Consider the following 16,013-nt stretch of genomic DNA (forward strand, 5'->3'; position numbering starts at 1 on the left):
TATCTGTTTTCACTGTATAACTCATCTGCACAGTTGGGGTGGGGGGGGTGGAACAACAACAAAAGATCTTTTACATCTTCGGAAGAACAAACAAACAAACAAAAAAACGAAGAGAAAAATCAATCACGGATCATGGAGAATGTTTCCCTTCACATTCTTCGCTGTGCTGTCTCCTTCGTTTCCCTCTCTTCTATAGATCTTGGATTGGATTGTGCCACTGAGAATGTGTACTTAATTTTGTTTAGACAGCAATATTTCTGAGTGTAAAAACAACCCCATAAGCTAACACTGTCAGACCGGCATGCGTCCCTTCGCCGTCGTGTTCTTCTAACTCTACCCTCGTGCCAATTGCCTCGTCCGCCCGCTAGTGGGATGGTCCCTCAGCCATGGTCCAAAGCAACAGGGTTACTGTCGGGTGTCATTTCTTGATGCATGGCAATCATTTTCCAGATCAATGTCAACCACCATTCCAAACATTCGTGTGGTACGACTATGAACTTTGAGATGAGATAAAAATCACAGTAACTATCTCACCAATACCATTATGTCTCTGTAAAATTTTAGAAAGAAGTAGGAAAGAACAGCCTGCAAAACCAATCTATGACCCACAGTTCTATGTCTTTTTCTTGCTATAGTTCTGCTCCATAATTTCAAAGTGGGGGGAGGAGTAAGAGAGCTACATTGGTTAAAGGAAGGAAGCTGTTGATCTCCTGATGCCTCTTTCTCTCTCTTGTCAGCCACCGAAGTCCCGAACCGAGAACTGGCTCTTCTCCGACGGATTGCCACCGGCGTGCCGTAGTCCGAGGGTGAGCGACACGTCGCCGGTGGTGCCGAACCTCGCCGGCGCAGGTGCCCCAAGCGATGAGGCTGCCCCGGCGGTCGTCCCGAACCGGTACACGTCGCTTGCGGGCACGTGCGGCATGATGAGGACGTTATCGTCGCTACCGCCACTCGAGTGGCCGTGGTGGGAGAAAGCGACGCCCGGCGGCAGGGTCTCGGAGGAGGAGACGAAGTGGTGCTGCCTGCTCATGGAAGACGAGCTCGCGGAGGGGTCACCTTCCGCGGGAGCGTTGGCTTCTCCTACTCTGCGGACTTGCTGTGTTTGCTGCTGCTGCTGCTGCTGTGATGGTGGTGGTGGTGGTGACTGTGCTCTTTGGCGGCTCGTCTCACCCTTCTCGCTTTCCTCCCCCTCCTCTTTGAACTCCTGTTGGTACATGTCCTCCACCATGGGCTTCCATAGGCGGACCCGAGCATTGATGAACCAGTTGGAGACCTGAAACAGGCGGTAGATTATACACGTACGATAATGAATGTAGTCTGCATTCTCAAGATTGCTGTTTGTTGCATCAAAACCTAATGTTTTCAAGTGAGATTCAGAGGGAAAAGCTTAGTATCACACAAGTAACTGAGATCGCTGAGAAGAAGAAAAAGGATAAAAGCTACATTTACTGTTCCATAGGGTTGGTTCTTTTGACTGTGAAGGAATGGAGAAGCTTTGAAATAAAGTTAGAGAGAGAGAGAGAGAGAGAGAGAGAGAGAGAGAGAGCAAAGGGCATGGAAGGTAGCTGAGTTAATATTCTGGGTGTCCAAGTAATTGATCGAGGATTTAGAGAAAGCTGGTGAATCTCTTTCATCATTGAGAGAGATGAGGACAAACCTGATTTCTGGATAAACCTGTCTGCCGTGCCAACAAATGCTTATCTGCATCACTAGGGTACCTGATAACATAAGAAAGCTGAAAAGGACATCAGTACTGCACATATACACACACACAGACTATCACTATTCATCAATCATGAATTACCAACAACACATATATATATGTATATATATACCATTTCTTTATATTTTTTACTGTGAAAAAGCAGCAAGGACAGGAGATACTAAATGCTGTCATAAAGGGACTGCTGTTGGGGTATCCCTATAAAAGGATGGAGCAAAGGGATAAGCTTTTGCTCAGCTTTTTTATGTGGTGAGGAGTAAAAGACTATAAACCTAAGGACGGTGGTGTGGCATTGATAAAAGTGAATTCAGATTACGGAAAGCCTCTAATCATTTACTGCTAATTGCTGACTCTCTTGATAAAAGCAGGCCATATTACAGAAAGTGATGGTCATTTACTCCACCCGTTGCTGCTTTCAATGCCGTGGCTACCGAGTAGAGCGGCAGCCTCATGCTTCATACCGTTAGCTCTGTCGATCGTGCTCAACTCAAGAGAGAGAGAGAGAGAGAGAGAGAGAGAGAGAGAGAGGTACAGCTACATGCAGAAATCTTGAGTAGGAAAATTGAGGCATGCATATCTAGTAAAAGATGGGTGATGAAGAAGCAATGAGTAGGGATATCATCGACGTCAACGTGTTTCAGAGTGTAGAGAAAGAGGTAATCAATCTGCAGAGAGAGTGAGAGAGAGTGAGAAGACGTACGGGTGAAGGAAGTGCTCGAAAAGCCAAGATCTCAAAATATTGACGGAGCGCTCCGGCAAGCCGCGCTGTGGCCGCCACGCTTCCTGCTCCATCATCCCCATCTGGTGGAACGCACGCTGCTGGCGTAAGTTCTGGTCGATAAAGCGGAGGCGCGGCGTCTCTCCCTTGGTGATGCCGGAGCCGCTCGCGCCCTCTTTGTCACCCAGAAGCTCGCACGTTTGCTTCAGCTGTGTGGCGATTGCATCCTTGAGGCACCGGAAGTGTCGCGACATGGCCTTCTGTGCGAGGGCTGTGTAAGGCGCCGCCGCTCCGAAGCCCATAACCGAGTCAAAGGAGTTCACCACCATCTGCATCTGGTCGCAGTAGTGGTTGTATCTTCTGTCCACCTGCGGCATCGGAAGATGTAAACCACCATACATACCGTCGAGTCTTACGTTTCATGGATCAAAGTGGGATACTATTACATTGAAGGCTAAGCAACAAAAAGGAGTGTAAAGAATGACACATGCCAAACTAAATAAGCTGTAGTAACACACCCAACACCGAGGACAATAATTTTCTTCTCCTTTTCTGTCATGTGGCTGATACAAATGATGGACAAGAGGAGGAGGGGGTGAAGTCATTTGAGAGAGAGAGAGAGAGAGAGAGAGCTAGGCCACGTTGGTGGAGATCAATCATGTCTTTTCTGCACCTGGGTGTCGGCTCACTGGCCTTCCAAGAAAGGTGAGGGACGAGTAGATGATATCAAGACTGCCAAAACGCTTAGATCTTTGGTAAAGCTGCTAAGCCAAATGTAAGGGCTGCATGAGGACAGTGCAGCAACCCAATGCCATAAGCCACTCACAGCACATTACAAGGATCGTTACTTGGAAGAATACATATTGTAGCAATATGTATAGAAAGTCTCTCTCTCTCTCTCTCTCTCTCTCTCTCTCTCTCTCTACCAATAGAAACACCACAACCACAAAGTCAACACCGGTTTGGTTGGTGTGCAGTGTTACCGTGATGGGTAATGAATCTTTTGGAATCGGAACACCACAACACAAGCATTTGCATGTGGTGATGGTGGTAAACCAAGAAAAGTACCAGAGAAGGCGATTTCCCAAATCAAAATGCAACTGTAATGATCTGTGTTGGAGAAAAGAATGAATCTGAAGTACAACAAGCACTATGGAGGAGATGCTCTAAAAAATGACTGGACAATTAATTAGCACATTTATCTTTTGTTGCTACCTGAACACAAAATAACATATTTGGTGGCCTCTCGATGAGAAAGAAATCAGCAAGAAGAGAAGGCTTGGTAAAGGTAAGAATTTTGTGTAAGAGGAGATGGAAGTAAGAGAGAGGGAGAGAGTGATACGTGCCTCATCAAGCATCGAGATAAGCTTGGCTTTCTTCCTCTGGTACTCAAATTTATCTGCAGAAGACAAGGTAGTGATGTCTGGTTTGGAGGAAGAAGAAGATGCAGCAGCTGAAGTGGAAGCACCACCACCGGCAGCGCCAGCGCCAGCGGCACTAGGGTTAACGTCAGGGTTGGAAGAGCCTCCACCTCGTTGCCGGCCTACCCTAGTCGCCTTCGACTGGCCTCTCCCCACGCTGCAGAACTCCTCCAAGAGCTGCTGCGCCGCCCTGGCGTACTTGGAGTTCCTGAGCACGTTCACTGCGGCCATGGCGCCGTAGCCCATGTGCGCCGGCTCACCATGGCCTTGCAAGTGTGATGTTGGATGCTGCTGCTGCTGGTTGTTAAAGTACAGCATCCCTTCCCGGAGTTTTAGCTCATCAGCTTTGGCCATGTCAAACTGTTGCAGAGATGAAGACAACGACAAGGAGAGCCCTTTTCCTTCTACTGGCCCTCCACCAAAGGACGCCTCTCCTCCGAAGGACTGGGGATGGTGGTGGTGGTGGTGGTGGAGTGTGGGAGGAGCCGCTTGTGGAGGTGGAGAGGGAGACCTCGGTTGTGGCGGCGGCGGCGCTGGCTGTGGTGGATTCATCAGAAAAAGCTGCATCGCAGCAGCCGAGTCGGCGTTCAAGCCCATCAACGGATGTTGCTGGCCGCCATCATGGTGGTGCTTCGACGTCGATTCACCAATTGAGCTCAAACCGCTGTTACCTCCCAGTACCACTCCTTGACGGCCTCCGTACCAATCGGCCGGGAAGCTACCCACCGCTGTTGGCCTCGGCGGGAGGCGGTAGCCGCCGGATATCTGGCTAGCGAGCAGCTCGGTGGCCGACGGTGCTGCTGCCGAGAAATTGAACATGTCCGATAACATGTTGCTGGCTCCGACGCTAGCGGGCTCGTAGATGCCGGCCACCTCGCCTTCCTCATCGATCGGAACGAGAGGGTTACCAGCAGCGTCGAATCCTTGCACCCTTAGCTTATCTCTCCGGCTCTGTTGCGCGATGTGCTGCTGCTGCTCTTGGCTTATGGACCGGCCGAACCCATCGGAGAAGCTGAAGAGGCTTTGGTGGTAGCCTTGGGACATAGACGTAGGTGGAATATGCCCGGCGAGGGGTCTGTAGGCGGACTTGGGCGGGCTGAGGTAGGCGCAGGCGGGCTGAGATGGCTGCGTCGCTATTCCCATGCCGGTGTCTCTTTCTTCATCATCATGGAAGCCCAATTCACCCTATGTTAGCTGCAGATCAATATAAAGCAGACACCCACCCATCTTGTTACGCGCAATAAAAGGAAGAAACATATAAAATATTTGGAGACTTGAAGAAAGCAGGGAAGGAATTCACACAGTTATTTATGATCTCTCTCTCTTTCTCTCTCTCTCTCTCTCTCTCTCTATTTTTTTTGTTCTTTTCTTTTCCTTTCCTTGTTGAGTCTTCTTTATTACAAGGTGGTGGTGTTTGTGTTTGGTGCTGAAGAGATATAGGTTGTTACCTATAAGTTGTTGTTGGGTGGAGATCAGGAGGAGAGCTTTAGACCCAGAAGACATCATTGTCTTCCTGTGAGACTGAAAGCTTCTTCTTCCACACCACCTCCAGCTTTGTCGCTCTTGTCCCCCTCCTCTCTCTCTCTCTCTCTCTCTCTCTCTCTCTCTCTCTCTCTCTCTCTCTTCCTTCGGCTCTGACTCTCCCTTCTCCAATCGCCTTCTGAAAGAGAAGATGGAGAGAGAGAGAGAGAGAGAAAGAAAATAGAAAATAGAATGGAGGCTGGTAGCAGACAGACGCAAGATAAAAGTCGGCTGTTCCGATCCTCTCCTCCTCTATGGACAACTCCTTATCTTTAACTCTTCCTATAAGAAAGAAGCAATAATTTGAGAGGGAGGCTTGTGAACGAGAAGAAATGAGGGAAAGAAGAAAGGAGAAAACAAAAAACAAAAGGAGGAGACCTCCTCTTTTCTTTTCCTCCCAATTGACTCCCACTTCAAATGGTAAATGACCACTTGAGCCTCCTTCTCCGTGCATGCTTCATGAAAACCCACCGATCTTCTCCAGTTGATTAATGCAACTGAAGTGGTTGCCGTGGCAACCCGCATGCCAGTCTTGAGATGAACTACCAAGACAAGCAGAATCTAATTACGGCTCTCTCCTCATGCATATTGATCATGTCTGTAGGTAGAGTTGGGGGGGAGGAGGAGGAGCTATAGCAAGCAGTTAAATGCCTAAAGTTAGTCACCAGTTGGTACCAGGTTGAGATGCGTGAGGAAGCAGAGAGAGAGAGAGAGAGAGAGAGAGAGAGAGAGAGAGAGGGCAATTCCGCCATTGCTCTACCTGCATTTGAGGCCCAGTATAAAGGAGATAAGGTTGTGAGTACCAACCATAAAAGGGGGTTTGGCATATGGCCTAAAGATGATTTGAACTTGATGATGGCCGTGGCCATCGGATGGGCATCGGTCGGCCGGATTGAGGTGGTCCTGGCGCGACGGTGGCCGCGTATTCTGTCGGTGATCGCCTGTAACACAGGCCATGATCCAACACCGTGTTGACACACCATATTCTACAACTGTGATCTGGCCATCGCTACTGCACCAACTCTTTCTTCCTTGGATCGTCTCTCTCGCCAGTCCACATGAACAGTAGCAGTTCACTGAATCCATCTGCATCTACATCACATACAGTGAGTTCATCATCTCCACCAATCTCTTCGAGTGGAGCAATTCTTATACCTCCCAATCTGTAGCAACCAGATCTGACGATGGTTACAGTAGCATCAACTTGACAAAGAGGGGAGATGGCACCATAGAACTGCTCAGGTGTAGGAAATATATACCCCATTATTTTCTGCAGGTGAAATTTGGACCATAACTTCTCTACCAATCCTTCTCTCGATGCTTCAACTCTGTGCACACTTGTGATGCATAACAAGTAGGAAATGAGACTGTGTGTGTGTGGATGTGTTCTCTCTCTCTCTCTCTCTCTCTCTCTCTCTCTGTTCCTCTTGTTTCTGAGTCTTATCTTTGTAATGAAAACACACACACATACACACACTCACCAATTAATCCATGAGAGGACCACCACAGCACTAGCCAACCCTCCCACCACCATCAACATCATCATCACATCCCTCTCAGCATCTCCTTAATCACATGCCAAAGGAGTGATGGTGTAGACTCTCCAAACCCCTTTTTTTCTCCTTCTGAGGAGCCCACATCTCCTGTTCATATTTAATTGCTAGCAAGGGAGTGGATGATGATTGTAGGTGCCCACTTCATGTAGCTTATTTGTACAGTGCCAAAGTCCCCAACTAGCCTAACTTGCACCTCATCTTCTCATTTATTTCTTGGAGAAAAAAAATCTTCTATGTCTATCATCATATCACTTCTCGTATGTATAAAACAATGGATGAAGAAATATACATGAAACTTCGACCATTACGATGTCCGTAGAGGACCAATGAAAGGATTATTTTTACTGACTCAAAAATCAATCGCATTTTGCTACCTCATAGCTGTTAGGAGAAAAGTTTCATTTCCCATATATATATATATATATATATATATTCAAAATTTTGACAACCACCAAGTCAACTTTTGAATTCCTTGACAATTTGACTAATAGTTCATTTCTCATGGGATGTCACATGCAATCAAGGTGTCCTACTTAGAAGCTTCTATGGAAAATTTGGTAATTTGTGTATCAACCTTTTTTTTTTGGTTTCTATCTCTCCTATGCTCTTTCAAAATTCAGAAAAAGGGCCATATTCTTTCAAAGTTCAAAAAACCAAAAGGCCATATAGGATATTATTATAATTTGTCATGGTTCTTAGTTAATCAACACATTCAAAAAATATACCAGATAAAATTTTAAACCCTTAATTCTTGATAAATGATTCTAACATACTATCATCAAACCAATACTTTTAGTGTATACAATTGCATTTGATCCACTTTATCGACCCATTAGATCCTAAGGTGCAAATAATATCCATCGTTACCGCACCTTTTAATTTTTTTGATAAAACTAAAAATCTTATTTTTATCATATGTCACCACTAAAATAAAAGACATGTTCGATGGAATGACGCACAGAAGATGATGTAGGTTGTTTCGGGACATACTTGGTATTTTTTATCCTTTTCATAATTCATTTATATTATTGGAGTCGTATCTTTTGATATGATTGGTTGACTAATTTGCTATGCTCTTGCAAGTTTATCGTGCAATAATACGATTAAAACTAACTTCAATTATTGACGGCATTATATTTCTAAGGAAAAGGAAAGACGAGAAGAAGGAAAAAAAGAAGCAAAAGTGTGTATTAGCTATGATTGTTATTATTGGTGAAAGTATTGGTAATAGAAGAAGAATGGAAAGGAGACATGAGGAATCTCTGAGTGGGCTCCAACAATTTTGGAAGCACATGCCCTCTTGCTTTTTGATTGCTCATCGCATCCATCCAACAATCCATGACACCAAATCTCCAACTTGCGATAATTGATCGTTCGTTCGTGTGATAATGGATGGAGCCGATGGATTTCATCGGTTTGTCATGTCGTGATCATATTTCTAGTTGTCTATGGGACAACATCGAGAGAATCTTGTGATGTCTGTGAGTTCGATGAAGGTTGAGTTTGATTGGGTTAGGAGTCTCTTCGAGGGTTTCTTGTGGAGGATTTGATATCCTCTTGAGCAACCTATGTCGATGTGGGTATGCATCAGTATTTGATTGGTGTCGAATATTCTTTCCCCATCAATTGATATTTATCTTCGAACATCAATCACCCTCTTTATACATAAATGCAAGAATTCTCATAATTTCCAAAGGAAAGTTGAAGATGTTTATTTAAATTCTAGATCGCATGATTGATGCAACGATTCACGATCGTATGGGTCCGCATTATCTCGAGATCGATTTCATCTTAATTTCCTTATGATAATAGTCTATTTACTATGAGACTTCTTTTGAACTCTATCAGATGTGAGTAATCCATCTATTTCATTGCACCTTCATGAGTCTTACAATTGGATTAGTGTGAGGGTTTATTGGTACAGATTTATGGGTTTTATGGGGTGCTCATAACGATGCTATTTTTAATAATTTAATGCCTTCTAATTTTTATTTATTTATTTTTAATTGTCTCATACATTCATTCATGCTAGAATGAAGTCAATAGAATCTACAGGAAATGTTATTTATTATCCTTGGCTTGTTAAATGAGAAAATTCAACTCTTTGCTGGATCAAATTAAATTCTGATGGTTCTTGGAATCATGATTGTGATAGTGATATCAGCTTCGTTGCTAGACACGATAATGCTTCTGTTATTTTTTAAGGTTGTAGGTAGGTATCTTCGGAAGTGCGACAATAATTATTGCGAGACGAAAACTAGCTTGTAAGGATTACGCTTGACTTATGAGGATGAGCTTCGTTGAGTTAACATCGAGATAGAATCTATGACGATGGTGGATATCATAAGCAAATAGTATCTTGCTCTATGGTAAATTTTGAATATTGTCGCGTATTTTATATCTAATATTTATTATGGATGATCATAAGATCTCATATATGTTTGAGTCTTTAGAAGAATTTTTATCCTTCAAATTTAGATTTTTGATATACTCTGAGACGGATAGAATTGTTTCCTATCGGATTTCGATAAAAAAAAAAAAAGTATGACATGAGAACATTTTTCCAAAGTTTGTATGTCATTTTTCTCTCTCTAACAAAGAGATATAATATTATTTATGAGAAAAAAAAAAGAAAAAGAAAAGAAAAGAAAGGTTGGTACGAGGAAGCATCAAAATGAGTCTCATCAATCCATCACTTTCCGGGCCTCAAAAAGAAGGAAGCAGTAAGAAAAGTATGATACGAGTATAAGAAATGGCACACAAGTGGCCAAAGCAGGAATCCATATTGTGATCCGAGAGCCCCGCACTCAGAATCTTTCTGTCATTTCAGCTCCCCTATCCTGACAAGGAGTCTGACTGCAACTTGCACCTTTCTTCATCCTACAAAAAATAAAAAATCAGAGTTACGGTATTCATGCTCTTCTTTCTTCTTTGATCCTTCTGAACAATCTCAAAATGTAGGTTTAATTACATGTAAGTTTTCCTCAGATGCATAGAACATCCAATCATGGATGTTCTTGATAAGCTTTCTCCATTTCTGGGACCATATTACATGTGGAGCAAACAAAGGAGAGCAGTCGCTGTTAGTTCAGATGTCATGTTCAAGGCCTGTAGATGCACACATCACTGCATGTCAATTTGTTGCTGGCCTTGAAAGAAAGCAAAAGCAATGGCAACACCGATTAATCGTCTTTCACTCGGTGGTAGTTCTTAGTATCCATCTCCAAGTCAAGTGATAAAACACAGTCATTCTTCGTGAAGTGATACTACATGAACACAGAGACAGATGGAGAGGAGTACCCTTTCTGAATTGATACATGCAGAGAGAGAGAGAGAGAGATAGGGGTGTTGTCTATCGTGTGTGGTCATGCATGATTAAGCTCCCCATGTTTACTGTAGCTTAAGTTCATCCCCCTGACAAAGGACACAAGAAAGAAATGACATGAGAACAAGATCAGGTCGAGCTGCAACTGATGATAAAGATAGCTACAGCATCTGGTGTCACTTCTTGGGAGAACAAAGAAAGAGAAATAAGAACAGAAACAAAGGAAGGGGAAGACTAGTGAAAAAGCAGTGTTTTGCAAGTCAAACATGACACAAATCACACACACAGAGCACAGAAAGAGAGAACCTCAAAGATCAAAGTGCACTCAAGCGTTGTGAAATGACAGATTGTGAGTGGCAGTAGCAGTCTTCTGTACAACTTTATGGTATGATCTCATGTGTGTATATCTTGTATTGCCATTAACCTTTCGGCAGGGCCTTTTATGGCCTGTCCTCGTCTCTCCATCCTGCGAAAGCCAAAGCACCTTGGATCCTCTGCCTCCATTAATTTGTTGGTATCTGATGGATCAATCGCTTTTCCCTCCATGAACACATGAACGGGATACGACTAAGCTATAATAGCAACTTTTCTTTTTCTTTACTTGGAATTTAAAGAATGATAAAAGAAAAACATATATTATTTTTTATTTACGATATCACTATGTTATATTATACTTTTGATTTACAGAATATTCATAAGTGAATTACATATTGAAAGAGAAATAAGGAAATAAGAGAAAGAGGATGGTTTTATGAAATTTTTAGACGAACATAAAGAGCCAATCGAATTAGAATATTATTGTTAATATCGTTGCTCATCGTATCGATCGCATGAGGTACTTGGCTAATATACCGAACTAAAAGTGCCAAGTAGATTTGGTAAAGTTAACTTGCATCTCTAAATTTATGATTTTAGTGCTCACAAAAGTATAATTATCGTAAGTTAACATTATACCCAATTTTCTATTCGGCTAATCATATGGTAAGATAGTATACATTGAATGAACCGCTTAGTTATAGATCACTTATAAACTTTAGACAACAAAAATTGATTTGAGTAATATATATTCCTTCAAGATCCGACTATATACCATGAAATCATCGAAATATTTAACTGTGAAATTGTTGGTCATAGGTAGACACCTAGAATTGGACAAATGCTTGGTTGATACAACATCACATTTGATAAGTTTAGAATAGGACAACCCTAGCTTTTCTTTTTAGTTTCTAATACACATTGTTTTGTATTGAGGGACTAATAGAATTGGATGAGGTAAAAAAAATCCTATGAAATCACAACAGTGCATCTTATCCCCCCAAAGCTTGTTTGCTTGTGAGTAAAATATTCCCCTCCTCACCTACTGCCTTTTTGTCCACCCCAAGTGGTGCCTTTGATGTTGCATCCAATATATACAATGCATCCACATATAATGTATATAAATGCCAACACCATATATTTTACTTGGTTCCAAAGGCTCGTGACTGACCAACCTCCTCACCAAACTTTGGCTCCATGACTCAGCCTATACTCCTCCATTGATATGAAGGTTGAAGTCGACACCCATGCTTTTGTTATTTGATGCATAATCCATGGAGCGCAGTAAGAAAAAGAGAGAGGCACTTCCTTTCTTCTTCGATGTCAATGACATCACATAAATGAATCTTGTAGAGGGAGGAACTTTGTAGGGATCTTCCCAACACAATATACAATATCACATCAGAAGCTCTTGTGTTGCAAGGTATATATAGTAACTTGTAATGAGAGTTCAAAGGAAAATGACTCTGAATAGTATATATAATTGCTTCATGAATAATGCCATTGGATGACAAAGCACCACAGGTTGCTTCATGTGAAAAGATACTTGAGATCATCACATTCATCAGCTTCTGCACTGACTTTGAATACGACACATAGCTGGAAAACAGCTCCTTCAAATGGTAATTCAGAGTTGTTTCTGAAGTGCTCTTGCATTCTCTTCATGGAGGGATTAGTTGGGACCTGTGTAGTGCATCTCAAACATGGAGGAATGAATGATTGATCGGCTCAACTTTATCACTTTATGTAAAGTGGATGTCTCACCCATTTGCCCCTCCTGTCATCTCTCTGCAGCACTTGATGTTAATAATCTCATCGCCAGTGGCCACTGCTACACACCCAATCATTGGACGACTTGAAAGGCTGGTACACTTTGAAGTGTGACAAGCTATGTCACATGCAATGTAGCCTCCTCCTTCTTCTTCTTCTTCTTCTTCTTCTTCTTCTTCTTCTTCTTCTTGCTCATGAACCCTCAAATCTTATGAACCATCCTGGTAGAGGTGTACAATGGGCATGGCCAAAACTATACATGTTTGGGTTTGTTGGAAACCATTGATTGAGTTCCATATCATCAAGTAGCTGCCTTGTGACTCTGACAACAATTCACTGGGGATTATACTCGAGAATTGACATGTAGTAGCAGCATCCTCCCTAGTCAGTCATTTTCTACTCAGAGTACTTTAAAGACTCAAAGCAACATTCCTCTGATGCATGCATGGCCCCCTCCCGCAGTCTGTAGCCTGCACAGGGATGACTCAGCAACCCCGCCTTCTCTCTCTCTCTCTCTACCACATTTCCTCCGGTGACAAGAGGGAAGCAGAAGGAATATTGAGCAGAGTCAGTGATTGGTGCAGAGAGACCCTTTTAAGCAATGGCCAGGTTGATAAAGACAGTGATCGAGTTCAACACGACTGGTGGCGATCCAGACATCGATCGATGCGCGGGTCGCGGTGGGCACCGCCGACAGGGATGACCGAGGCCATATGGCCTCAGCTAGCGGTCCCGACGCCGCGGGTGCATGGTCCACACCGGGAGCCCGGCCATGATTGCCCAGGCGCTTGGCGCGGCATGAACGGAGCCAGGCCGTGGTGGGGCATTCGCTGCGGCAGAGTTTTGAGCAGGTCAGGGTGGGGTTTCCTGCTGCTGCTACTGTTCATCGGAGCTACAGGCGCATGGGGACCCTTCCTCTCTTTCATCTCTCTCAGAGCATGAGGACCAGCCCGCCTTGTCCTTTGTCCCAACCCGCCCCTCCTCTCTGTCTCTCTCTCTCTCTCTCTCTCTCTCTCTCTCTCTCTTAGGTTTGGGACTCACAGATCTTTTGATTCAGGGTAGGGCATTGCTGTAGGCTCGCAGTTTGACAGAGACCTGAAGGAATCACCAGCATTCGAAACGTTAGGAGCTTGGACAAGCTCTGGTTTTGGTATCACATGAAAGTTGATGTGGGCTGAGATGCCATTGTCCACTTCTGGCTTGTCTGCATGTTGATGAGATTGTTGTCATGTGCATTCTCCATCGTCCATGCTTCAGCTCCCACCTTCAATCGGAAGGCCAACGGTAGAACAGAAACAGACACAAAGCAGTGGCTTCGGTTTCCGAGCTACACAACTCGATCTAATCTTATTTCCTCGATTCCTTCCTTCGATTATACTGATACTAATGTTCGTATTAACTCAAAACGACGACGCCGACGACGACGACCGAATACTTTGAAGCCACAATCTTCCCTTGCGGGAAGCCGAACCAACTCGCGAGTCTAAGCCCGGCCCATTTGCAAATACTTGCCCGGCTCAATAGCAAGCCGAACCGGGCTGCAGTGGTTCGGCCTAATTACTCGGAAACCAGCACGCATCTCGCACGCTCAGCCTGACACGTGATCACACTCGCGGCCGCCACCAGCTGCAGCGCCGGTACGTCCACTTCGCCGCCGCCTCCGGCCTGATATTAACAATAATTTAATAAATAACTTAAATATTTTTAATATGAAAAGTTAACTTTATTTGAATTATCGTATCTATTAATGATAAAAGATGGACTCGATTTCATAATAAATAGACATTAATTCTCTCTTCTTTTATACGAATTCAAAGTAAAAAGAATAAGAAATGGAAATTCGAATTCGAGTCTAAAGATCATGCGATTTATATTATGCAGTATAATATATATATATATATATATATATATATATATATATATATATATATATTATTTATATTACAATGAAAAAAAAAGATTACGAGAGTCCAAATCCATTTATGTCGATTAAAATTCTTATAAAAGTTAGTAAAGAAAACAGGAAAACAACACGATGCTGAATCAAAGAGAAGTCCACATCCTCCTTCCACCATGCAACTTGAATAAGCTCACACGCCGGCCTTTCACCCGCAAAGGTCGAAATCAAAAGATAAAGGAACAGAGGGGAAAGGCTGTGAAAGTGGCAGAACCAGAATTCCAACTCTGTCACCTCAAACTTTCAGAGGTGAAGGTGGGTTCTTCTTTTAATACCAAAAGATAAGATGGGCATGCCTTTCACCTCATCTCCAGTACACTAAATATATATCAATGATCATCCCATGAGGATCATTGGATTCCAACTGGATTTGGTCTTTTCGGCTTCTTTTTGGATGGCACCATCCCCACCTTTTCTTCATCAGCTCCCCTTTTGCCACTGGTATTGGCCATTCCCAGGGCTTCACCATTGACTTGATCACAATTTTCTTTTAGTGTTCTCGGTTTGGTGATTGAAAGAGTGATGAGGACAATAAATCCTCACTTAATGACACCATGTAGAGAGAGAGAGAGAGAGCAGTGCAGAAGTCCACTAATCTGAATTGCACTCTGAATAGATACAGTATTATCAACTGTAAGTCACCGGTTCATCTTCTTAAGATATAGAATGGTGGATAACCTTATCTACATTGCATTTTATCTGTATCAGATGTGATAAGAAACATTTGAGGTCAATGTTGGTGAGATGAATCAGAATGTCTCATATAAATTCCACCATTTTGCTCTGATTGCTAGTTTGTGTTTGGAATCATACAACTATCACTGTCCGAGATGAGACATAGATACATAAATGCTTAAACTATTCAGTGACATCTTCATCTTAAGCCAGTAGTAATTCTCGGTTGCTTGAGCCAAATTCAATTACGAGATGGAAAAGCTTACTCGGTGATTCACTTCATGAAAGGACACACCATGCTTGTGTGACCCTTGGAGGCTTGAAATGACAGATGGTCTCAGTTAATGGTTCTGAAAGAAGAAGACAACTCCCTCATGCCACTGCACATATGCTAAAACATTTTGAAGCTGACAGAGTGCATCTTTAGTAGGGAACACAATGGTTTTTCCTCACTACATCCTTCAGATGCTGATCCATCTACTTCTACCTTTCCCTACATGCGTTTCCTTCATGTTTAAGGGCAACGATCACCGGCTGTGAATTAGATTTATTCGTCCCTGATTATTAAGCATTTAAAACTATGCATAGAAAATTATGAAGTTGTCAGGACAACAGCACCATCATGAGAGATGTTTGATCCTTCAGGGTAGGTTGAAGCTGGAGAAATCCAAGAATCTTGACAATGATTTCTATGCCGGTCGGTGGTCGAAGTTCCAACAAGATTCTTCAATAGTTTTCCATTTGTAAGGATTCAAGAATTATTTTGCTTGATATCATTAGTCAGATCTGAACCCAAAGTTCAGTGATGAAAAAGCTGAACTTCAGATGCTTAAATAAGACAACATGGATTTGATCTAACTTATCATAGTCAAGGACTGATGTTGGTCATAAAAGATCATTGTTGTGTTCACCAAAGCATTGAAAGGTAGGATCCTTGAGATTTGGGGTTGGCACAGCAAACTCAGAATTCAGATCAGACACAGCCTTCCAAGATTTGGACTCTGTTGAGGTGGTTTTCTGCAGGTCTTGAAT

The 16,013-nt window shown here is 43.1% G+C and overlaps 1 protein-coding gene across 3 annotated transcripts; it reads right to left on the reverse strand.

The window, feature by feature from the left end:
- Positions 1-516: 516 nt before the first annotated feature.
- Positions 517-5,670, reverse strand: LOC103984295 (BEL1-like homeodomain protein 4). 3 transcript variants are annotated; one of them, XM_018826603.2, is made up of 5 exons: positions 5,311-5,670; positions 3,788-5,056; positions 2,424-2,809; positions 1,658-1,718; positions 517-1,273 (listed from the first exon to the last, which is right to left on the reverse strand). In XM_018826603.2, exons 2-5 carry the CDS (start codon positions 5,003-5,005, stop codon positions 734-736), a joined length of 2,205 nt encoding a protein of 734 aa, XP_018682148.2. In that variant the 5' UTR covers positions 5,006-5,056; positions 5,311-5,670; the 3' UTR covers positions 517-733. The 3 variants fall into 3 exon arrangements, with proteins under 3 accessions (XP_018682148.2, XP_065038362.1, XP_065038361.1); XM_065182290.1 differs by having other exon boundaries at positions 1,658-1,735; positions 5,311-5,662; XM_065182289.1 differs by lacking the exon at positions 5,311-5,670 and adding an exon at positions 5,165-5,188.
- Positions 5,671-16,013: the final 10,343 nt, after the last annotated feature.

Source organism: Musa acuminata, chromosome BXJ1-5 (genome assembly GCF_036884655.1).
Source record: "Musa acuminata AAA Group cultivar baxijiao chromosome BXJ1-5, Cavendish_Baxijiao_AAA, whole genome shotgun sequence".
NCBI lineage: Eukaryota > Viridiplantae > Streptophyta > Magnoliopsida > Zingiberales > Musaceae > Musa > Musa acuminata.